Here is a 26,328-nt window from a genome sequence, read left to right as displayed (position 1 = left end):
GGTACACCTTGGGGCATATTTATCAAGGGTCGAATTTGGAAATTCGATTTTTATTCCAATCGAATTTGGACTACTCTGATGAAGTGTCAGGTTTACTGACACGAAACGCGTTAGATGTAACCCCCCTCTACAATTTTAATGCGCTCAATAAAGCCGAAAATTTGATATTCAAACGCCAGACTCCGTTGTTGCTTTGAACGGCGCTCCGCAGCGATACCATTAAAGTAAGAATTTGGACTATTCCCTTGTCGCAGTACACAAAAAATAGCTTGAAAATTCAAATTTTTTGAATTTTAAAATTCACCTCGACCTTTGATAAATCTGCCCCTTCGAGAAAGTCTAAACTAATTGTAAATGCATTTGGTCTACTTAACCTTAAGTTTAACTAGTAAGTATTGACATTGACTCTTCATGCAAGTTGTGAGGAATTTGTATGGCACTCCCCTTCTTAAATGGCCCTTTTTATTTACTCTTTGTAAAACATGCCCAGATGTTAAATTTTTTTACTATATATAAACCAGTGTCTTTTCCTAAAGATAGGTTTATAAGCAATTTTCCCTAATTCAGATCATCATGATTATTGTTTTGAGCCATTGTGTTCAGAATAATAACAGTCTGACATCACTAACCTGATTAATCACTGTTTTTATATATAATTTATTATTAGGTGTAGTCGAGTAGAGTAATAGGAAACCATAGTAAATACAAAACAGTCATGACATGCATGCTGCTGATTTTGTGTAATTCAATCATTAATTGAGGCTTTTTCCAAATAATAGCAGCATGGAGTTCAATTATTGAGGTAATTAATTTGGTGAAAAAACAGGTGTCCATTACGGCCCTTATTTAAGGAAGGAAGGCAGCAAATGGTGTGCATGCTGGTTATAGTGTATTTGTCTCTGAAAATCTGAATTAAATGGGCTGTTCCAGACATTGTTCAAGAGAACAGAGTACTTTGATTAAAAAGTTGATTGGAGAGGAAAAAACATATATAGAAGTGCAGAAAATGATAGGCTATTGAGCTAAAATGATCTCAAATGCGCTAAAATATTAACCAAAACCCAAACAATGTGAATGAAAGCAGAAAACTACTATTTGAATGGATAGAAGAATAACCAAAATGGAAAAGACTGATCCACGAAGATCAAAGAAGGTCTACCTTTGAGTACTGTTACAATTATGTGAAGCAAAGAAGCAAAAAAAGACATGCTAAAGAGGTTTCAATTTGCCAAGGAACACATTGACTTGCCTAAAGAAAAATGGAGCAACTTTTTTTTTCTAGACTGATTAAAGCAAGTTTCTTCTTTTTGGGTTTACAAGCCACAGACAGTTTGTCAGATGACCCCCCAAACACTGAATTCAAGCCACAGTACACTGCGAAGACAGTGAAGCATGGTGGTGCAAGCATCATGATATGGGCATGTTTCTCATACTATGGTGTTGGGCCTATTTATCACAAACCAGGTATCATGTTTCAATACATCAAATGCTTAAAGAGATCATGTTGCCTTATGCCAAAGAGGAAATGCCCTTGAAATGTGTGTTTCAACAAGACAACAACCCCAAACACACCAGTAAATGAGCAACACGTTGGCTTCAGACGTTATGGAGTGACCAACCTAATCCCCAGACCTTAATCCAATAGAAAACTTGTGGGGTGACATTAATAATGCTGTTTCTGAGGCAAAACCAAGAAATGGAAACACAAAAGTTGGTCAACTTCGTGCAACACTGATGTGCAGCACTTTTCAGAAATTTGTTATACAACAAAATATTAGTTCAGTGATTCAAAGAAAAGCTAAATATTGAAGCATTTTTCAGTTTTTACAGTGAATGTTTGAGTTTGTAAAGAAGAATGCAGATACTGCACTTTTAAGAACAGCATAATATTACTTTTTTACACTTTCTGTAAAGGAATAACACAAATTTGAGAGAGGTATATCAAAGGTTACTTGGATATTCCTGGATCTATATTGCTCATTGAAGTCTGGATCCAAACTGCTTTCATGAATATCCATTATTCCATTAAAGATTTTTCCAAGGCATCTTGAAACAAATTTTATTGCCAAAGAAGAGAATGTGAATGAGATAAAAGAGCTTTTTTTCTAATGCTAGGCAAGGTGCAAAAACTAAACACATGTTTTTTCATCTTTCCAGCTTGATTGTACCCAATTCCATCTGAATGTATGACACTTGAATAAGTGTATGAGAATTACGGATCCCTGTATTTTGCACCTGCTTAAACATTGCTACAAATTATTTGTTTTGACCATACTACCATTTGGCCATGTCAAATTGTGGTGCCATTCAAGTTGATAATCATGCAGTCCTGGTGGATTGAAGACTAATGATTTAAGGAAGATTTCAGTTGGTCAGCCAAAAAAAAAATGAAGAGGAGTCACATCTCTGTGGCTTTTATTTGCCTCTTTCTGTTCAGATTGTTTGGTCTGTGGGACAAGTGGTCAGATACTGTGTCTTGTAAACAACTCTCTGTGGTGCAGACAATATTTTGTGACGACAATGGGTATTCCTCAAAATGCAAAACTTTGTCTCTGCAAATGAACACCGGCTTATTTTCGCCAGTGAAAATTCAGCAGTGTGAAAGTTAGCGAATTTTCTCTTTCCTAGCAAAACTTCGTTAACATACTTACGCTTACATCAATTTCAATAAGGCGACTACATAAAGGTCATATGTATGTATTTATTAGTGATGTTGGTGATATTGTTGGATGTGGTCACTTATTAAAAATGTCCAAGGGTGCAAAAAGAGATCCTCTATTGTTCTAGACATGAGCCCACCCTAAAACAAATGTGGCATGAGCTTCAAATTGTTCACAAAGTGTAAATAACATATATTTAATAGTTACAAATTGAAAACATAATCCCACATTAGTATATGAGAAAACACAAGCATTTTATCTTTTTTATTGTCATTTTGGCAAAAAAAATTCTCCATTTAGTAAATGTGCCCCTGTATGTTTTCTGGTCTAAATCTGTTACATCTAGCTTTATACCACTGAACAGTGTCGGACTGGGCCGGCGGGACACCGGGAAAAAACCCGGTGGGCCCCGGGCTCTTGTGGGCCCCGCCGGCCCAGATCTGCTACTTAGTTTGGCTGCGCGACCCCACTTTGTCGGGGGTCGCGGTAGAATAGAGGATCTGCGCATGCGCACAAAGGTATTGCTGCGCGCGTGCGCACAAACGCGGCGCCGCGCGCATGCGCACTGCTCCGCTGAAACACGCCGGAGAGGCAGCGGGGCCCTGGGGCAATAGCCCCGGTGGGCCCGAAGCCCCCCAGTCCGACCCTGCCACTGAAGAAAATGAATGGCTGAATGCCCTTAATGCTTTTCTGCCAACTGATAAAGAGCACCTTGTGCTATATGCCTGAGGGGTTCTCAGCTTTGACATGCAGTAGGACATCTTGTCTGAATGTACAAATGCTCCCAGCTTGCAGGACCTGACCACATGGAGTTCTGCTGTCATTAATTGAGAGGCCTCAGTATCATTTTAAACTTTAAGCTCTGGGTTTTGGTTCCTTTTTTATGACTTGATTAGTTAGTTGACTTTCAACTTTTCAGTAAGCAAATGGTTTGTGGAGGAATATTTGGGTCTGTGTAGGAAGGTTTCTGTCTGTGTATTGAAGCTTCAGACACTCATTTTAGAGTAATTAAAATATGTTGTAAGTGACCACATTGCTGCAAGTTGGTGAATAATTGTATGCAATAAACAATAAGGTCATCTGTGTTAACCCTTTAAGTGCCAGCAGAATTTCACATTTTGGTTACGCAAAATGCCAGCCGTTTTTGAAACATTTTGTGCTCTCTCACTTTAGGGGCATTTTCTGAGGGGAAACCTATAGTTTACCTAGGAAAACTATACATTGTTTTTTTCGGTAGAAACTGAGCTTTCTAAATCTGCCTGAGTTTTCATGTATTTCCACCTGTGCAAAAAAATTTATAGTGCTAAATACCAAAAAAAAATGAAAAATTACCATTTTTCATCGTATATCAATTTATACCAGAAAAATATTTCATTTTAGGGATGAAAATCCAACTGATTTGGAAAGCCTTATGTCTCTCGAACGTGCCAATACCAGATATGTATAGTTTTAGGGAGATTTAGGATTTCTGTACAGCAAAAACTCCCGGCAGTATATTACCAAATTTTGAAAGCACTAAGGCAGAAAACAGCATGCTTTAGATTCCAAGGCAAAAAATCCTGAAACCGTAGGTTTACCCCAGAAAACCATACATTTTTGAAAAGTACACATTCTGCCGATTACAAAATGGGTAACTATGTCTCTCTACTCCCAACTACCAAACTGAACAGTTTGATACCCATTATGCATAGGTTTACCAAAGTATCTGGCATTTAGAGACACCAATATGAAGTTAGCACATCCAAATTGATCAGGACTTTACTTCAGCTACTGAGAAATCAACACATTGACTGCATTTTTTGTGGGGTAAAAACACAGAAATATATGTTTACCCCCCAAACCCATATATTTTTGGAAAGTACACATTCTACTGAATCTAAAATGGGTACCCATGCCTTTCTGCTCCAAACTACTGAGTCGCAAGGCTTTCCCAAAATTGTCGGTTTTGGTGAAATATCTGAAAATTGCCTCAAACCTTCAACTTCCCAGCACCATATCGCCCATGTATCATTACGTACTAAGAAAAAGCACCCTAAATTTGATTGCCAGGGTTCCTCTGAACATTTTGGTGGTCATTGTTCATAAGTTTACCAAAGTATCTGGCATTTAGAGGCCCCAAAATGAAGTTAGCGCATACAAACAGTCCCGTGGGTAACTTCAGCTAATGAAAGATCAACACATTGACTGCATTTTTGTGGGGTAAAAACACAGAAATATATGTTTACCCCCCAAAACCCATATATTTTTGGAAAGTACACATTCTACCGAATCTAAAATGGGTACCCATGCCTTTCTGCTCCAAACTACTGAGTCGCAAGGCTTTCCCAAAATTGTCGGTTTTGGTGAAATATCTGAAAATTGCCTCAAAGCTTCAACTTCCCATGTATCGTTACGCACCAAAAAAAAGCACCCTAAATATGATTGCCAGGGTTCCTCCAAACAATTTGGTGGCCATTGTTCATAGGTTTACCAAAGTATCTGGCATTTAGAGGCCTCAAAATGAAGTTAGCGCATACAAATAGTCCTGTGGGTAACTTCATCTAATGAAAAATCAACACATTGACTGCATTTTTGTGGGGTAAAAACACAGAAATATATGTTTACCCCCCAAACCCATATATTTTTGGAAAGTACACATTCTACTGAATCTAAAATGGGTACCCATGCCTTTCTGCTCCAAACTACTGAGTCGCAAGGCTTTCCCAAAGTTGTCGGTTTTGGTGAAATATCTGAAAATTGCCTCAAAGCTTCAACTTCCCAGCACCATATCACCCATGTGTCATTACGTACTAAGAAAAAGCACCATAAATATGATTGCCAGGGTTCCTCTGAACATTTTGGTGGCCATTGTTCATAAGTTTACCAAAGTGTCTGGCATTTAGAGGCCCCAAAATGAAGTTAGCGCATACAAACAGTCCCGTGGGTAACTTCATCTAATGAAAAATCAACACATTGACTGCATTTTTGTGGGGTAAAAACACAGAAATATATGTTTACCCCCCAAACCCATATATTTTTGGAAAGTACACATTCTACTGAATCTAAAATGGGTACCCATGCCTTTCTGCTCCAAACTACTGAGTCGCAAGGCTTTGCCACAATTGTCGGTTTTGGTGAAATATCTGAAAATTGCCTCAAAGCTTCAACTTCTCAGCACCATATCACCCATGTATCGTTATGCACCAAGAAAAAGCACCCTAAATATGATTGCCAGGGTTCCTCCGAACAGTTTGGTGGCCATTGTTCATAGGTTTACCAAAGTATCTGGCATTTAGAGGCCCCAAAATGAAGTTAGTGCATACAAATAGTCCTGTGGGTAACTTCAGCTAATGAAAGATCAACACATTGACTGCATTTTTGTGGGGTAAAAACACAGAAATATATGTTTACCCCCCAAACCCATATATTTTTGGAAAGTACACATTCTACAGAATATAAAATGGGTACCCATGCCTTATTGCTCCAAACTACTGAGTCGCCAGGCTTTCCCAAAGTTGTCGGTTTTGGTGAAATATCTGAAAATTGCCTCAAAGCTTCAACTTCCCAGTACCATATCACCCATGTGTCATTACGTACTAAGAAAAAGCACCCTAAATATGATTGCCAGGGTTCCTCTGAACATTTTGGTGGCCATTGTTCATAAGTTTACCAAAGTATCTGGCATTTAGAGGCCCCAAAATGAAGTTAGCGCATACAAACAGTCCCGTGGGTAACTTCAGCTAATGAAAAATCAACACATTGACTGCATTTTTGCGGGGTAAAAACACAGAAATATATGTTTACCCCCCAAACCCATATATTTTTGGAAAGTACACATTCTACGGAATCTAAAATGAGTACCCATGCCTTTCTGCTCCAAACTACTGAGTCGCAAGGCTTTGCCAAATTTGGCTGTTTTGGTGAAATATCTGGAAATTGCCTCAAAGCTTCAACTTTCCAGCATCGTATTGTCCATGTATCATTACCAGCATAAAGCATCCTAAATATAAACATAGGGGTCTACTAAACAGTTTGATGCCCAATATGCATAGATATACCAAACTATGTGGCGCACAGAGACCCCCAAATGACAATATGTATAGACATTTTCACGGCTGACGCGCTGGCTGCTGCAATATAACCACTCGGTGTGTGTATTATGCGACATTAGACCACCTAACAGTACAGAGACCCCAGAAAACCATATATTTTCAGAAAGTACACATTCTGACGAATCCAATATGGGTAAATAAGTGTTTCTACTGCAAACTGCCAAACTGCAAAGCAATGCTGAACATAACGGTTTTTATCAAATTTCTGAAAATTGTCACAAAGCTTGAATTTTACCCCATTATATGCCCCACATTTCGTAACTTATCAGCATAAAACATCCTAAATATGAACGCCTGGGGTCTACTAAACACTTTGATGCCCAATATGCATAGATAAACCAAACTATGTGGCGCACAGAGACCCCCAAATGACAATAGTGTATATACATTTTCACGGCTGACGCGCGCTGGCTGCTGCAATATGAGCACCTGGTGTGTGTAATATGCGACATTAGACCCCCCTAACAGTACAGAGACCCCAGAAAACCATATATTTTCAGAAAGTACACATTCTGACAAATCCAATATGGGTAAATATGTGTTCCTACTGCAAACTGCCAAACTGCAAAGCAATGCTGAACGTAACGGTTTTTATCAAATTTCTGAAAATCGTCACAAAGCTTGAATTTTACCCCATTATATGCCCCACATTTCGTAACTTATCAGCATAAAACATCCTAAATATGAACGCCAGGGGTCTACTAAACACTTTGATGCCCAATATGCATAGATATACCAAACTATGTGGCGCACAGAGACCCCCAAATGACAATAGTGTATATACATTTTCACGGCTGACGCGCGCTGGCTGCTGCAATATGAGCACCTGGTGTGTGTAATATGCGACATTAGACCCCCCTAACAGTACAGAGACCCCAGAAAACCATATATTTTCAGAAAGTACACATTCTGACGAATCCAATATGGGTAAATATGTGTTCCTACTGCAAACTGCCAAACTGCAAAGCAATGCTGAACGTAACGGTTTTTATCAAATTTCTGAAAATCGTCACAAAGCTTGAATTTTACCCCATTATATGCCCCACATTTCGTAACTTATCAGCATAAAACATCCTAAATATGAACGCCAGGGGTCTACTGAACACTTTGATGCCCAGTATGCATAGATATACCAAACTATGTGGCGCACAGAGACCCCCAAATGACAATAGTGTATATACATTTTCACGGCTGACGCACTGGCAGCTGCAATATAAGCACCTGGTGTGTGTATTATGCAACATTAGACCCCCCTAACAGTACAGAGACTCCAGAAAACCATATATTTTCAGAAAGTACACATTCTGACGAATCCAATATGGGTAAATAAGTGTTTCTATTGCAAACTGCCAAACTGCAAAGCAATGCTGAACATAACGGTTTTTATCAAATTTCTGAAAATTGTCAGAAAGCTTGAATTTTACTCCATTATATGCCACACATTTCGTAACGTATCAGCATAAAACATCCTAAATATGAACGCCAGGGGTCTACTGAACACTTTGATGCCCAATATGCATAGATATACTAAACTATGTGGCGCACAGAGACCCCCAAATGACAATAGTGTATATACATTTTCACGGCTGACGCGCTGGCTGCTGCAATATAAGCACCTGGTGTGTGTATTATGCGACATTAGACCCCCCTAAAAGTACAGAGACCCCAGAAAACCATATATTTTCAGAAAGTACACATTCTGACGAATCCAATATGGTTAAATAAGTGTTTCTACTGCAAACTGCCAGACTGCAAATCAATGCTGAACGTAACCGTTTTTATCAAATTTCTGAAAATCGTCACAAAGCTTGAATTTTACCCCATTATATGCCCCACATTTCGTAACTTATCAGCATAAAACATCCTAAATATGAACGCCAGGGGTCTACTGAACACTTTGATGCCCAATATGCATAGATATACCAAACTATGTGGCGCATAGAGACCCCCAAATGACAATAGTGTATATACATTTTCACGGCTGACGCGCTGGCTGCTGCAATATAAGCACCTGGTGTGTGTATTATGCGACATTAGACCCCCCTAACAGTACAGAGACCCCAGAAAACCATATATTTTCAGAAAGTACACATTCTGACGAATCCAATATGGGTAAATATGTGTTCCTACTGCAAACTGCCAAACTGCAAAGCAATGCTGAACGTAACGGTTTTTATCAAATTTCTGAAAATCGTCACAAAGCTTGAATTTTACCCCATTATATGCCCCACATTTCGTAACTTATCAGCATAAAACATCCTAAATATGAACGCCAGGGGTCTACTGAACACTTTGATGCCCAGTATGCATAGATATACCAAACTATGTGGCGCACAGAGACCCCAAATGACAATAGTGTATATACATTTTCACGGCTGACGCACTGGCAGCTGCAATATAAGCACCTGGTGTGTGTATTATGCAACATTAGACCCCCCTAACAGTACAGAGACTCCAGAAAACCATATATTTTCAGAAAGTACACATTCTGACGAATCCAATATGGGTAAATAAGTGTTTCTATTGCAAACTGCCAAACTGCAAAGCAATGCTGAACATAACGGTTTTTATCAAATTTCTGAAAATTGTCAGAAAGCTTGAATTTTACTCCATTATATGCCACACATTTCGTAACGTATCAGCATAAAACATCCTAAATATGAACGCCAGGGGTCTACTGAACACTTTGATGCCCAATATGCATAGATATACTAAACTATGTGGCGCACAGAGACCCCCAAATGACAATAGTGTATATACATTTTCACGGCTGACGCGCTGGCTGCTGCAATATAAGCACCTGGTGTGTGTATTATGCGACATTAGACCCCCCTAAAAGTACAGAGACCCCAGAAAACCATATATTTTCAGAAAGTACACATTCTGACGAATCCAATATGGTTAAATAAGTGTTTCTACTGCAAACTGCCAGACTGCAAATCAATGCTGAACGTAACCGTTTTTATCAAATTTCTGAAAATCGTCACAAAGCTTGAATTTTACCCCATTATATGCCCCACATTTCGTAACTTATCAGCATAAAACATCCTAAATATGAACGCCAGGGGTCTACTGAACACTTTGATGCCCAATATGCATAGATATACCAAACTATGTGGCGCATAGAGACCCCCAAATGACAATAGTGTATATACATTTTCACGGCTGACGCGCTGGCTGCTGCAATATAAGCACCTGGTGTGTGTATTATGCGACATTAGACCCCCCTAACAGTACAGAGACCCCAGAAAACCATATATTTTCAGAAAGTACACATTCTGACGAATCCAATATGGGTAAATGTGTGTTTCTACTGCAAACTGCCAAACTGCAAAGCAATGCTGAACATAACGGTTTTTATCAAATTTTTGAAAATCGTCAGAAAGATTGAATTTTACCCCATTATATGCCCCACATTTCGTAACGTTTCAGCATAAAACATCCTAAATATGAACGCCAGGGGTCTACTGAACACTTTGATGCCCAATATGCATAGATATACCAAACTATGCGGCGCACAGAGACCACCAAATGACAATAGTGTATATACATTTTCACGGCTGACGCGCTGGCTGCTGCAATATAAGCACCTGGTGTGTGTAATATGCGACATTAGACCACCTAACAGTACAGAGACCCCAGAAAGCCATATATTTTCAGAAAGTACACATTCTGACGAATCCAATATGGGTAAATATGTGTTTCTACTGCAAACTGCCAAACTGCAAAGCAATGCTGAACATAACGGTTTTTATCAAATTTCTGAAAATTGTCAGAAAGCTTGAATTTTACCCCATTATATGCCCCACATTTCGTAACGTATCAGCATAAAACATCCTAAATATGAACGCCAGAGGTCTACTGAACACTTTGATGCCCAATATGCATAGATATACCAAACTATGTGGCGCACAGAGACCCCCAAATGGATATATAGTAGATAAAATTTACAAGGCAAAACAAAATAAGGCAGTAAAGGGTGAAATGCAAAAAAATCCAATAAAACCACAAAAATCAATGTTTTTTTTCCAGACTAGTGTTATCGGCCATCAGAATCACAGTTTGAATATTTTAGATGGGCCAAACAGGTTCTACGGCTAGAAACAAGTGAACACAACATATGCAGAGCTGAAAATGCAATAAAATGGCTAAAAATTCAATAAAATGGCTAAAAATGCACCAAAATACCCAAAATTGCAATATAATCACCGAAATAACATACAAAAGGTATTGCACAGTACGGTTAGCGAATACGCTATGCGTAATGGCAATAAAACATTTTTTTCAGCCAAAAAAAGAAACGATGCGATAAGAAAAAAAAAAAAAAGCCACAATGCCATGTATGTGCGTGTGCGTGTGTACAAATGGTAAATTACATGTTATGTGCGCGTGTGTGCGTGTGCAGTGAGTGTAAGTGACCCCCCCAATCCCCAAAAATGTATGTGTAAGTGTGTGTAAGTGTGAATCTAAGTGTGTATTACTGTAATAAGTGTGTGTTGGTGTGTTTGTGTGTGTAATTGTTGCACTAACCTGAAAAAGTCGCTGGAGACTGTTGCAGGCGATCAGGAAGAGCCTCTGGAAGACATCTGCCTCGTGGTTCCTGTCTGTGTGCTGTGGGGGCGGAGATCGTCGATCCGGTGCAGGCTGCAGCAGCAGGACACGTAAGTAACACGTGCCTGCTGCTGTTTTTGGGCCCCTGGGCGATCACGCCCCAGGGGCCACTCGATCCCCTGCTCTGCTCGTTGCCTAGGGGCAGGGGATCGAGCAGGAACGGAGCGAACGGCTCTAACAGCCGCTCCTCCGCTCCTGAACCAGGAAATGCTGCAGAACGTAGAATCTACGTTCTGTGGCATTTCAAGTACCTTTGCCACAGAACGTAGATTCTACGATCTGTGGCATTTAAAAGGTTAATAAACTGATGTCTGTTCTATATTAAACAAACAATAAACAAACAATATTTGTCATGTCTGTCATCTGAATATATAAGCAGTATAAGTAAAATCTGGGATTCAGTCATGTCTGTCATCTGAATATATAAGCAGTATAAGTAAAATCTGGGATTCTGCAATTGGTTTCATTAAAAAAAAACGTTCATCAGGTTAGTAAATAGATAAAGATGTATTGGTTGAACCATCTGGATTCCAAACAATATTTGTCATGTCTGTCATCTGAATATATAAGCAGTATAAGTAAAATCTGGGATTCTGCAATTGGTTTCATTAAAAAAAGGCTAGTAAATAGATAAAGATGTATTGGTTAAACCATCTGGATTCCACAGAGCAAGGTGTTTCACCATTTATGGCCACAGTAGTGGGTTAATCCTGTTTATTCCTCTTAAGCTTCTTTATGTTTTTACTCATCAATTTAAACTTGATGGAAAAATATTGATCGCCTCTTCTTTTTTTATTCTAGCGTAAGATAATGGAAATGCTCCAAGTGTTCTTCATATTGACAAAAACAGCACTGAAGCCGCATTTCTGCATTTTGCTTACTCATCTAAATGAATATGCTTCAATTAAACAAAAGGGAAATTATACACTTTTTTGTTTATATATATATATATATATATATATATATATATATATATATATTTTTTTTTTTTAATTCTTTATTTTAGTTTGATCTGTACCAAAGAAATACAATTGCGATTCGCATATAAACATGGCTTATCGTCTTGTGTTAAATAGCTTATCGCATAAAATTTGTTCTTCAGTCATGATATATGCCTTCCTGGGTTTTCCAAACCTATATCAGTTAAATAATTTTGGTAATAATACTTGTTTAGTTTTGGTATACTCAGTACATTTTGGAAGAAGGCAAAACAGTGATAATTATTCTTGTGCTATAATGTTACAAGTTCTCATACAGGCTTTGTTATTCAGACATTTTGACTGAATCTTGTTCCCCTAAAACTCTTTTGTAACGTATTGCATTTTTTACTGAATGGTTCCAGAATGCTTATTGTGTGCACAGCATCAGTCGGGCATTTATTTTCCTGGATTTTGATAGACTTTGCCTAATCTTCTAGTGCCTGTGATGGATTTTATGACTTTCCATTGGATTTAGGGGGCATCTGAGTCCCAGCATCAAGCTAAAGAATGGCTTGCACACATGTCACCTACATAAGGAAACATTTCTCTTGTACCAGCATATCCATAGGTCATATGATGCTGCTGTATACCTGTCTAGGTCTACAGCAGATTCAATTAAATTGCTATAGGAATGCCTCTGAAAGTCAACAGGGAGCTTGGTATCCAAAAAACATATACACGGCTGAATTGCTTTCAGAGTTTAAATTATTTTTTGTGAAACATTGCAAAAAAACAAATTTGTTTTTTATTTCTAAAGAAGTTTGTTACTAATAGAAGGACTGTTAGCCAGACATCCCTGTTTTGGAAGCAGCCACTACTAAGAAAGTACTTAAAATCAGTGTATAGAAGAAGGACCTTACCCATTCTGCACTGATAAATAGCAAATTCTGTCCAGCTGAGTTATTTAGCAGATATGCTGCAGAATAGCCACCGAAACTGAAGTTGTGTTTTCACAGAACCGATGTAAGGGACTGTCTGCAAAATAGCTATTAAAATTATGCAGCCTTTCAAATACAGTGCTGTATGGGATCTAATATAAATCTTAACCTCAAAGTGCTAAATGCACTACTACCGTATATACCCGTGTATAAGCCGAGTTTTTCAGCATCCAAAATGTGCTGAAAAAGTCTACCTCGGCTTATACTCGGGTCAGCGGTACCCGACCCGACTCGCTGAGATTGCAGTCACTTGTAATCATTCCTATACCAACAGTACACTTGGGGAGAGACTGCAATATCCCACAATGCCCTCTGTTGGTTATATGAAAGAATAACAGTGCACCCTCTGTTGGTTATATGAAAGAATAACAGTGACTGCAATATCACACAGCGCCATCTGTTGGTTGTATGAAAGAATAACAGTGACTGCAATATCACACAGCGCCATCTGTTGGTTGTATGAAAGAATAACAGTGACTGCAATATCACACAGCGCCATCTGTTGGTTGTATGAAAGAATAACAGTGACTGCAATATCACACAGCGCCATCTGTTGGTTGTATGAAAGAATAACAGTGACTGCAATATCACAGCACCCTCTGTTGGTTATATGAAAGATTAACAGTGACTGCAATGTCACACAGCGCCATCTGTTGGTTGTATGAAAGAATAACAGTGACTGCAATATCACACAGCGCCATCTGTTGGTTGTATGAAAGAATAACAGTGACTGCAATATCACAGCGCCATCTGTTGGTTATATGGAAGAATAACAGTGACTGCAATATCACACAGCGCCCTCTGTTGGTTATACGAAAGATTAGCAGTGATGGCAATATCAAACAGCACCCTCTGCACATGGTAGTGTGACAGTGGGACAATGCACACAGTAATCCGTTTGGCAATTCTCTGTCACCATCAACTTTGCAAAGAAGTCCGGTTGATCGCTGGGGGGGTCGCTTTGGCAGAATGTGCGCTGCTGGGAGACAGGGCTGTAGTTGTGTCTAGGCTTATACTAGAGTCAATAAGTTTTCCCAGTTTTCGTAGGTAAAATTAGGTACCTCGGCTTATACTCGGGTCGGCTTATACTCGAGTATATACGGTACGTTATATCAGTTTTTTGGCTGCTGAGAGTAGTGACACCAACAACCAGATAACAATATCAGGAATGCTAATAATAATACACAATAAAGAGAAAAGTCCAGTTGCTAGCATAGTTAATGTGAGTTATTGTTAGGTTTATACAGATAAGGAATCTGTTAACCAGAACCAGGCCCGGATTTCGGGCTTGGCCAAACCTAGGTCCGCTGGGTCCTATCGACCATGCCCTTGCAAGCCAGACTCCCCCTAAGTTTTTACACGATTGCTCGATTTCTTTGGGCTTTTTCACAGAAATTCATAATTTTTTTGGATTTTTGCCTGAAAAGCCCGAAATAGTTGGATTTTTTGGACTAATTCCAGCGCAGACCGCAGAAACCTCCAAATAGTATAGGCGCCTCTTCCATTGACTCATATACAACCTCGGCAGGTGGCGGATTTTTGGATGTTTTTTTCATGTTTTTAGCATTCAGACTTTAATAAATAACCCTCTAAATGTATTTGAGAGCCCTATGGTATTGTGATCCATATCATAGAAGGAAAGACCCCAATTATTCCAGATAGGAATAGTACGTGTATAGAGCCAACATATTCTGCAAAGCTGTACAGATATTCTATATCATTAGCATGAGTCCCCAGTGGCATAACCAACCATGGCCTGGTCTGGGTACAGGGTGTGCACCCTGCACCCCCCTCCAGAATTGTGCTCCAGCACCCTTCTGCAACGCTAAAAACCTTCCCCTGCCCTGCTCCCCGTGGTTAGTTTTATCGTAGCTCCAGCTGGCACCCTCTGCATGTCACTTTATGTCCCCCATGGATCTTACAGTCTAAGGTTCCTATCATATACACATATTAAGTTTGGATCCAATTAACCTATAAAGAACTGGTTATTAACTTTTTCTTTTGCATGTATTCTTATTATTTCTTTAAAAACCTATGTAACTGATATAGTTCAGCTAAGTAGCATGATTTTCCAGATTTTTTATTCTTAGATCCTGTTATTGTAAGGTGATAAGGAGTTTGTTTTTCTTTTACACTTGCTTGTGCCATGTGTTTTATAGCAGTTTATCAAAGGGAGAAAAATATGGCTGTGAAGATGAAAACGCATGAAAAATGGCACAAATCATAATCCCTCTGGAATTTAGCTGCTTTCCTCTGGCGATATGACTACATCTCAGCTTTATACTTGATAACTTTTTCACTTGTAAGCATATACAATTTGCCATTCTGTTTACTACAGATATAAGGAATAATGGTCCTTCCATTTGTAAAGCAGAAGGATATTAGACATCACTGAGAAGGCAATAGGCCGAGGTAGGGTACATTTATACAGTCAATTGGACTTTGAGGTGATTTACAATATCATTCATTTTTTACAGTAGGAAGTATATTATTTCGTATGTGACACAAATTACATCAATAAACACCAATTATAAATGAGGAAGGTCTTAAGAACCATCTATAAGGAAATATTTTACGGGATATTTAAGCACACTGTAACATTCAGTTTTATCTGCAGGGACAAAATTATTTGAAAAATTAACAACAGTAAAAAGAGTGGTTTTTCATTGCCTTTAAACATAAGGCAATTTCCCTTAGACAAGTAAACTGTACTCCATGCAACCATTAGCATTCTGTCAGAGACAACCCGTCTGTCTTATTAACTATTAGATGTAGCTGTGGCTACACATGAATCAAGCAGCTTGGATGTGACACCCAGAGGCTTAGCAGTGCACTAAACACCATCAGCATCATTTGTCTTTGACACTTGAGAATGAACTGCTGGCTTCTTCCGTCTGTGCCACTCACTGTCCTGAGAATCGCTGGGGATGTGGGATAATGGAAAACTGTCAATAGCAGTGCAGTAGAATAGAAGTATTGCTCCTTCCACAGAGAAGCCATTTTGCTAAGTGAACTCCCGCACACTTACAAAAGAATTTCCCTGCTTTTTCGAACATACCGTAGATAGTGGTTTATGTGACTGCCTAGTTTGATATTTATTCATTGTAAGATGATTATATATAGTCATAAATAATAGTAGCACACTCCCAGGACTTTCTTTTTTTGAGCCTTTTTTATTATTTATTATTTTATTAATTTTCATTGTAACAATTAACAGTTTAATAAAGTACAATTTTACATAAAATCAACGTGTTGAGTGTCATTGGTAAATCGTTCTGTGTGTCTTTATGCTTGGACTATCTAAAGGTCACTAGTAAAAGTGTATGACCTTTTTTGTTAGCTTGTACTTTTTTGTTTCCATACAGCCGCTTGGGGGAGGGATGGAAGAGTTAACTGGGAAGGTGAAAGGCAAAAGAGGGGGAGGAAAGGTAGGAAGAAGAAGGGGAAATACGAGAAGTAGGTGTGTTTCCTTCTGCTACACTTCTGCCTTGAGGCTAGGTATCAGCCTCATTTTCTTTTTTTAAAAAAAGTAGAAACCTTTTATTGTACCATGCCAGAAAATCAACATTTCAGCTCTTCGGATATTGAGAAAGGCTCTAGGCAAGAGCCAACATGTTGATTTCCAGGCATAAAACATATAGTAAATAGAATATATGTGCCTGTCACAAGATTTCTACAAATTCTCACCTCAGATGCTACAAAGGGCAAAGCTCACTACCTGGTGAAACTGGCTGAATTTCTAGTGAGGTTTTGAATTTATCTCCTTCTCATGGGTGATGAGGGTTTAAGATGGCCAATATAAAAGACTGTATATAGGGCTAAAAAGGGCTAAAAGAAGGGGTTATTCACCTTCAAATACTTTTTTCAGTTTAGTTGTTTTCAGCTAGTTGACCAGAAATAAAGACTTTTTGCAATTATTTTCTGTTTGTGTTCATTTTGCTAATATTGTAGTGTAAAGCATAGAGTTCTGTGATAAACATGTTGGATGTGAACAGGTATCATTAGATTATGTTTTATTTTCTGATTTGGTGTCACTGGACTTCTAGTTTACATGTGGGTCCTATGACAAACCATAAACCTATGCCATTTGCCTTGCAGAGGATAATATGCAAAGAAGAGCATGAAAATGGACTGTGAGGTCCACTATTCATACAGATAGCATGTGCTTTGGACTGTGGGGAAATTTAAAGTAGCATACAAGTAACCACAGGAATTATTTATCACATATTTATACCAACATGTTCTGCAGTGTTATACAATAAATGAGTGTATACACTGAACATACAGATTAAGATACAAAGCAGCCAATTAGATATGGGACCTGTTAATCATAATGCTCTGGATCTTTCCATAATTTGGATCTCCATAAGTCTACTAAAGAATAATTTAAACATTAAGTCCAAAAGGGTTGTTTTGCTTTCAGTAATTATTAATTATATCTTAGTTTCAATAAATCACAAGGTACTGTTTTTTCTACTGTTATTACACTGGTTTTTACAGTTTGTACTGTTATTACAAAGAAAAAAGGAAATACATTTTAAAAATTAGTTGTTTGAATGGTTTTTTGATTAAAATGGAGTCTATGGGGCAAATTCACTAACCAGTGAAAAAAAAGCCTTGGTTTGAATTTATTATTCCTTTATGTTTGCAAGCTTCCTGGTCTCTCTAAAATAAAAGGTTATATGATGTGCAGTTAGTATATTAACAGATCACTGCAAGAGGATATATAAACTTGTAACATATATCAAAATACAAGGATAAGTCACCGAAAAGTTCCATGATAAAAGCATGATGCAGAAGGCTGAGTGTTTTTATACAGGTCATGAAACTCTGAGAGAACTTCTAATATGCTTATATTTTACAACAGGGGGGGGGGGCTATTTATAATAAACACGTTTCAGTGAGTCATGTGACAGAAATTACACCACTAAGCACTGATTATAACTAATGACATTACTAAACACCCTAATATAATATAGGGGATATTCAGACCATTTGGTCACAATTGCAATGTAGTGGTAATGTGGTAATTTTAAGAATAAAGGCATAACGTTTCTAATGTCTAAATGTGATCTGTTTTTGTCTCTAGAGCGATGTGATGATTGGGGAGTGGACACTATGAAGCTAATCCACTCATATGAAGGAGAGCCTTCCCGCATTCGATGCCCTCTTTTCCAAGACTTTATAAAACATAATTATAGCACAGCACATTCAGCAGGTCTGACCCTTATGTGGTATTGGACAGGCCAAGGAAAGGACCTTGAAGAGCCAGTCAACATCCGTCTTCCAAACAATAGAATCATCAAAGACAAGGACACACTATGGTTCCGGCCTGCTATCATCAGTGACACAGGAAACTACACCTGCATGCTTAGGTATATTTTGTGACATGCATTTGCTTGTGTACGTTATATAGTAAATAAAGTACCCCCTCTTGTAAAATATAAGGATATTATAAGTTACCGAGGAGTTTCATGACAAAAATACGAGGCCGAAGGCCGAGTGTTTTTATACAGGTCATGGAACTCCGAGGTAACTTCTAATATCCTCATATTTTGCAACTGGGGGTATTTTATTTATTATAATACACAGGTTTTAGTGAGTCATGTGACAGAAATGACATCAGAACTCACTGTTTATAACTGATGACATCAGAACTCACCATTTCTAAGGATATCATTTACAAGATATTCATGGCTTTTGTGTATTATAAAGAAATATAGTGCAATTTTACCAGAATATAAATGCAACTTCCTTTTATGTATTTGTCTATGTAGGTCTTATATATAAGAGCAAAGATATAATGACTGCAGAGAATGTATTTTGTTATATAAGAGGTTGCATTAGTAGAAGAGTAAGATTGTGGGGTCATGCATATACTATAAATAATAACAAATGCAGGAATACAGCCATACATACATACATACATACATACAATTTGATGGGTGTACTTTAGGTCATCTTATATTTCTGCGTAGATTACAAAAAGTGCCTTTGGGTTCCCCCCTCAAAGGATGGGGGTCACTGACCCTTTCCTCCACTATATAATTGCAGATACAAATCTTCTGTAAGGATAGCATGGCTTCTGTACATGTCTGTTGACATCACTGACATCTGCCATCACTGACCAACAGCCAATAGGATTTCCACTGTGCTAGTGAATGAGTGTGGCACAGAAATGAACACTAGAATTTTACCCACTGACGATCTCTGCATCTTCGCTAAAGTAAAGTGTCGACAAATTTTTGCTAGTATTCAGATGATCCTTTTTCATAACAATAATGTATTTGGAAAGTAACATCTTTTGCTAGTTTTTTGTTAGAAATGCTTAATTAGCCACCCTGTTCAAGACAAACTTTCTGTGCCAGGTGCTATTTACCTCATATATTGTAGGCTGGCACCTTCTTGCATGGTGGCATTTCCTGACCACCCTGATTCCTTACAGAATATCAAGGAGCACTACTATTCCCACTATGTATATGAAAAAGACTGCCTGGTTGCACTTGAGCAACCACTCATTTGTTCATGTTCTTGGAAAATGCATTTTAAATGTGCTTTGGGTTTTTCCAGCAATCCACAGAGGGAGAGGGGTGCTATTAATTGTTTCTGCCTCTGAGAAATATGGTTCTGAGATGTGTTTAGAATGTGTAAATCTATGAGGAATCAGGCCTAAATCAAGCAATGGCTGACAGCAAGGCTTTAAAGGAGAACTAAAGCTTAACTAAAGACGTTGTACATTATGTTTTTGTACCAGCCCAAGGCAACCAACGCCATAAAGATCTGTGTCTCCAAAGATGCCCCAGGAGCTCCCTATCTTCTTTTCTGCTGATTCACTGCATTTGCTCTGTGCTGCTATCACTTACTGAGCTTAGAGACCGACTCACAATTTACAGTACACATAGAATATAAATGTCACAATATAAGGCTGATTGGTACTTAATACAGATCATTACTATAAGACAGCACAGAAACCAGTGCAACTAGAATCAGAACTGAATAATCAGCCTTGTAGCATCGGCTTATAGTACAGACCAGCCTCATTTTCTGCTTGTTATTTTGTGACAACCCCTAAGCTTAGCTTCTCAACAGCTGCTCAGAGCCCACTGAGCATGTGAGTGTCACAGACACTTTCCAAGATAGTGGCCCTCTGTGACAAGTTTGAAATTCTTGATAATTGCTGCTATTAAGAAGCTGAAACTTTAGGCTGGCGCACTTCAGTATATATAATATGGCATTTGTAGCCATATTAATTTTTAGGGTTTAGTTCTCCTTTAATGCACTGCTGTGAGTTCAGTTTGATCAAACAAGCTTTGCCTTTTGTCAGTTGCAGAACAGGTTTTGAAACATTCGAAAAAAATGTTTTTCTCTGTAAATTGCAATTGAGGCCCAAGTTACTGGCCTTAATTTTCAACAGAAATCAGAGAAACCTTATATGACTTAGAATTGTAAAAGTACTGTAATATCTTGCTGGGTTGGTTCACTTTGCTAACAAGGTGACCATGATGAGAAAATACGTTTTTAAAAAACATTTTATTAGGTGAAAGAAAAGGATGATTAATATATAATGATTAAAAGTAAAAGACACAGCTAGCAATTTTAGTGCTCTCAGCTTTCTAGTGTTGCACACTCTAGTAACTAAACAGCAGGTTAGGTTTTACTTTCCCAGTGATGGTCGCATGCCACCAGGAGACCACTGTGCCTTGATTTACAGTGTTGCCCACTGACAAGAGAGATAAGCCAACTCTTTGAAATGCTTGGAATCTTTCCATAATTTTGATCCTCATACCTTCAGTCTGCTAAAATAAACCCAATAATATTTGTTTGCCAATCTATGCAGCTGAGTTAGAATCAAGTACAAGTCACTATTATTATTACAGAAAAAAACATTTTTTAAATTCTTCTCTATGGGAGATTGATTCCTGTAACTTGAAGCTTTATGGATAACTGGTTTCCTGATCAGGGATCCCTGTGTATAGCCAGCTTTGGCTGCTGTCACAAATACTAGGATAAAAAGGTGTGATAAAACAATGTAAACAATTAAAACACACAAGATAGCCAAACAGCTAAATATAATTTCTTAATGTGTATAGCTTGCTATTTTTTTTCGATTGTTTTTTTTTTTGGCATTTTCCAATGGCATCACACATGCCATATTTGATGATTTAAATGATCATATTGTCTTTGTTTTTTTAGGAACACAACATTTTGCAGCAGAGTTGCCTTTCCCCTTGAAGTTGTACAAAAGGATCCAGATTCTTGTGTTAGTCAAGCTGTGAAACCAGAAGTAGTAGAGCTTCCATTAGAGCACAGAGAGAGGCTCCCGTGCCCAGATACTGACGGCTTCTTCCCTGTAAATGTGACTCCGTCTGTAACATGGTACAAGGTAGGACAATGTGCTGAAGCTAATGGTGCATAAGAGAAGAGGCAGCATCTTAGGACTCTGCACTCTCTGTCTCTTCTCCCTTTCCCTCCCTATCTCTCTCTCTCTCTCTCTGTCCCTCTCTCCATCTCTAATATATACTGAATAGACAGGCAGTAGCCAATTTCCCCCAACTCAAGCAACTAAACACACATTTTTTTATTCATATACTGTATAAGATATATATTTATGAACTTACTAAGCCTATGATGAGATTGTGCACTGCAGTCAAATAGTATTGCAATTAGGTTTATCATAAGCCCATATTTTTATGTTTTCTGAGCAGTCCTTAGGGTAAAAAGAGCAACTAAAACAAATCAGGTTGTTATAGCTTCACAAATGATGCTAGATTTATTCCACCATTATAATCGCCCCATGTCATTGCTGAACATCCGAATGATGTCACAGCAGACTTAACGCAATACTGACTGTAGATATTTTTAGATATAAAAAAAGGTTATTTTCTGATATCAGTATCTCTTTAATAAGTAACCAACCGGCTGTATTAGAATGAGGCAACATGGAAATTACATACTGGACATGAGTATTACATTGCAACAAGATAAACAAAGCAACTTATATACCAACTGAAATGTATCTACCATATACCACACATCAGAAAAGAAAAGATACCTCCCACATGATATAGTATCATATATAAAAAGAAGCCATACCTGTTTATTCCAAGCTAAGAATAAGGGAGGCCCTTGGGAACTCAATTAAGAAATGGCCAGCACTTGGATACCTTTAAACACTTCAGTCACGCTAACCAGAATCCATAGGGAACATACAGCCTAAAACAAAGACTCCTAGTATATTTCATGCACTTACTCACATGCCATACAGCATTATTCACTGTGTCTGTGTGTATGTCTATACAGTATATATAAATTAGCATGCAAACTCACAAAACAGAGGGGCATTGCAACATCTTTGTGTTTGTAGTAGTCCAGTCAGGATATCAGGAAACAGACAAATCAGAGATCAGAATATCAGAATAAATGCTATAGTAAAATAGAACCAGCAAAATATTCTGACGTCAAGTCTTATTAACCATGTATATATAAACTGAGCAGCCATGTTACTGTGTACACCTCCAGTTGACCAGTATACAATATGTGCATTTTACCACAATATATACCCCCGAGTGTGGACACTATATTACATTATTTTCTTTGACTAAGTCAGAAAGTGAAGCTCCTAAAGCCTAAATCAGAACTGAAATATATAGGTCAAGCAATTAAGCAGATCTCCCAATGGACATCTCAGCCACCTTCTTAATTACACATGGCAGTGTCTTTCTATTGCTTTTTTTTGTTTGATTTGCTCCATTATAATTATCAGATTTCTAGCTCTAATTATTGCATTCAAAGCTATGGCTTGCATAATGTCATGTAAAACACACGGGGCCCCATTTATAATTAAATGCCTGTGGAGCCCCTGCCTTGGCCCATGGTACAGAGGACAGCTTCCTCCTGCCAGTGCCACAGCAGCAGATGCTTAGTGTATAGGCCCTATTGGGTATCATTTTACATGCCTTGACCTATTGATGATTTGATCCAACAATAGTATAATGCAGAGACAGATTTGTTTACTTATATTAAATGGAATGTTAATTATCTCTTAGCAGCATTACTAGCTATATTGTTATTTGCTGAGCTGAATTTGCTCTATGTCTCTTTTTCATAGGACTGCATCTCTGAAGCATTTTATGAGCGATACCCCCAAGGCCTCAATCTTACTTTTTTAGTTGTAAGATCAAACTATCAAGGAAACTACACATGTATCGTTACTTATGAGGACAATGGAAAGATATATAACCTTACAAGAACTAGTGAAGTTAAAGTAGTCGGTAAGAAGCTGCTCATTAAGAATAAGACTATTCATGATCTTTAACAAATGTTATGAGTAATTATGTAATAGTAATGATGTATTTATTTCATGTTGTCGAATTATTTTTATTTTTAAATTATTGGATCTTCACTGCTTGGACAAGGCCACTTACTATTCCCATATTTCCTTTTTAATGTTACTTTTACACTGAAGAGGTGAAGGAGAAACCACTTAACATGATGCTTATGTATGTTCAGCTATAGCTTTATTACGCTACTTGTATATGCAGTGTAATACTTTTTTTTACAATAAATACATTAATTGTACAGACAAAGGGATTCCATTGCAATAAACAATACAACTATATACAATTTTATTGCAGTACCATGTGACCTTGGTCATCTGAGCTCTGTGGAGCACACATTCTTTAAAGGGTCCTCCCTGGTTACAGCAAACAAGTAGTTATTGCTAAAACATTTCCTCTGTTCTTTTCTCCTCACTAAATGAATGGACTTCTTTAGAGACATTTTCCACTGGAGGATTCCTCCATGTGTAGCATCACCGTTCCAAATAGGCACTGGGTGTTCTTAAGTCCCCTCCTAAAAATGTCTGATTATTTATTATGTGTTTTTGCAGGATCACCTAAAGATGAAAAACCACCATTGATGACAACCCCAGATGCTAAAGTAACATATGAGTTTGCAGCAGGTAAATAGTAGCATGACAGTGTTATCTATGTCAGTTTTACTGTAATGCTATAGCTAAAGCTAGCCACACAAAGATTGGAGCTTGGGAGAGACTGTTTTTAGTTACGGTACACCAGCTAATGCTTTTGGCCATACTTTGGCCTGTCATTGGACCATTGATTAAATTTTTATGGGCATTTCCAACTGCATATCACCCACACACTGTATGTATACAGTATGTACACAGTATACACACACACACACACACACATACATTTATACATTCCCAGAAAGACTGTGCTTACTGTTACATTTCAATCAACAAGTGATGTGTAAATACCCTTTTCAGACTTTTTTTGCTTATACAAAGTGCTGCAGTTGGGTTCAGCTTGAGGTTTTAAAATAATAGAGGGAGTGGTTACAAAGTTTAAAAGCAACTGGGGGATCTAAACAACCAAAGGAAATTGATAGACTATTTCTACCTTGCTTATAATATATGCTGTTTTACATTTACTTCATATTTCCTATAAATGATTGCCAATAATGTGAACGTACAAGTGCCAGATTTGTCCTCACTCCTCTGTGCGCAGAAATCATTTCTTTTATGTAGCTTCACAATTGAGTACTCTTTTCTACAAGTGGCTATGAGCAAAATGTCAGAGAATTGCACCCCTTTTGATAACAAAGAAAAGCACAGATAATATCTTGGGATTGTTTGTTGCCAGTAACTTTGGGTACTGTGCTATTCATTGCACTTCCCATTCTAGTCAGTGGGCAGAGATCTGTGATTGACCCTATAAATGTAATAATCTCCATTGTTACTGATTATATTCATTTTATTGCAATTGCTTGGTGTCACATAATAAATGTACGACTATGACAAATGCCTGCATTAAAAAAGTTAGATATTTAGAAAACATTAGGTTTACTCAGCCTCAGAAGTGGGAGTTGTATATTTTTTTTATAGAGGTTATACTTTATTCACATAAGCCCTATACTCCAGTGGAGCTTACAATCAAAGGTCCCTATCACATTTGCACACTGTCAGGCCAATTTTATGAGCATTCAACTAACCTGCCCGTATGTTTATTTGGAGTTTGGGAGGAAACCCAACGCTGACATGTGAAGAACATACAAACTCTAGAATTAAACCCAAAACCCCTAGCCAAAAGCCACTTACTGCTTTATTATTCACAATGGCCCGGGGATGCCTGCTGCAGAGGTTTGATACCATGATATCTTTCCATAAGGAACAATGTTACCTAATGTTTCTAGAAACCAATAATAAATAAATTAAAGGATGTGGGTAATAGCAATGAATAGCAGTGCTGACTCAAATGTTCTCTTTTTTGGTTTGACAAGTCAGACAGGATCTTCCAAGATTTGGTAATTTCCTTAGCTTAACCTGTACAGCAATATGAAGGCATGTAAGGTTAAGGCTTCAGAAGAATAATGTGTTCTCCATTCATTGTAATCTCATGGTTTATTTACACAGTTGCAAAGAAGAATACATTATGTTGTAATTTTCATGGTATTTTAACATAACATTTCCTAGAATTAATACTCTTACAATTTTAATTACTTTACTTCCTCGTGTCAAAATATGATTATCACTGATACAGTATCAGGCATGCTTTATTCACATTAAAGCAGGAACGGTTTGTCTAATTGCTCCATTTTAATAAAACATCTCTGATGAGTACAGAATTACACATTTCATTGATGACTCCTTTCTTCTGTCTGTGCTCTCTCATTTTCTCAGTCCTTCTAAAGCTTTGTAAATATTACAGTAATAAAGCTGATGTATCTATAATCCTTGCTTTAAAAGCAAAAATGCTCTACATTCCATTGTGTACAAATCCAAGAGAACAACTTGGCTTTTAATGGGAGGTACTGTATATTTTGTCTGTTTCTTTAGGTGAAGAAATGTTCCTTTCCTGTGAAGTATTCTTCTCTTTTGTAAGGAACTCTCGTACGGATATCTGGTGGACAGTTGATGGCAAAAAGCTAGAGGATAATACTGAAAGAATTACTATTACTGAAAGGTAATGTAAAAAATTGGTCCGGAGACTCATTATTCAGAATGCACCAACTTATGCTTTGTTGTAAA

General features: G+C 37.8%; 1 protein-coding gene across 2 annotated transcripts in view; it reads left to right on the top strand.

Annotated features, from left to right (window-relative positions):
• Window positions 1-26,328, top strand: part of il1rap.S (interleukin 1 receptor accessory protein S homeolog) — a 109,187-nt gene that overhangs the window by 61,736 nt on the left and 21,123 nt on the right. For both annotated transcript variants that reach the window (XM_041564752.1, XM_018265613.2), the window contains exons 3-7: window positions 18,370-18,655; window positions 21,474-21,663; window positions 23,389-23,551; window positions 24,169-24,240; window positions 26,137-26,263. In XM_041564752.1, coding sequence (XP_041420686.1) covers window positions 18,370-18,655; window positions 21,474-21,663; window positions 23,389-23,551; window positions 24,169-24,240; window positions 26,137-26,263 — 838 coding nt within the window. The remainder of the gene's footprint in view (window positions 1-18,369; window positions 18,656-21,473; window positions 21,664-23,388; window positions 23,552-24,168; window positions 24,241-26,136; window positions 26,264-26,328) is intronic.

The sequence above is a fragment of the Xenopus laevis genome, chromosome 5S (genome assembly GCF_017654675.1).
Source record: "Xenopus laevis strain J_2021 chromosome 5S, Xenopus_laevis_v10.1, whole genome shotgun sequence".
Taxonomy (NCBI): domain Eukaryota; kingdom Metazoa; phylum Chordata; class Amphibia; order Anura; family Pipidae; genus Xenopus; species Xenopus laevis.
Note: the sequence above shows the minus strand (reverse complement) of the source record. Positions and strands in the feature narration are given on the sequence as shown.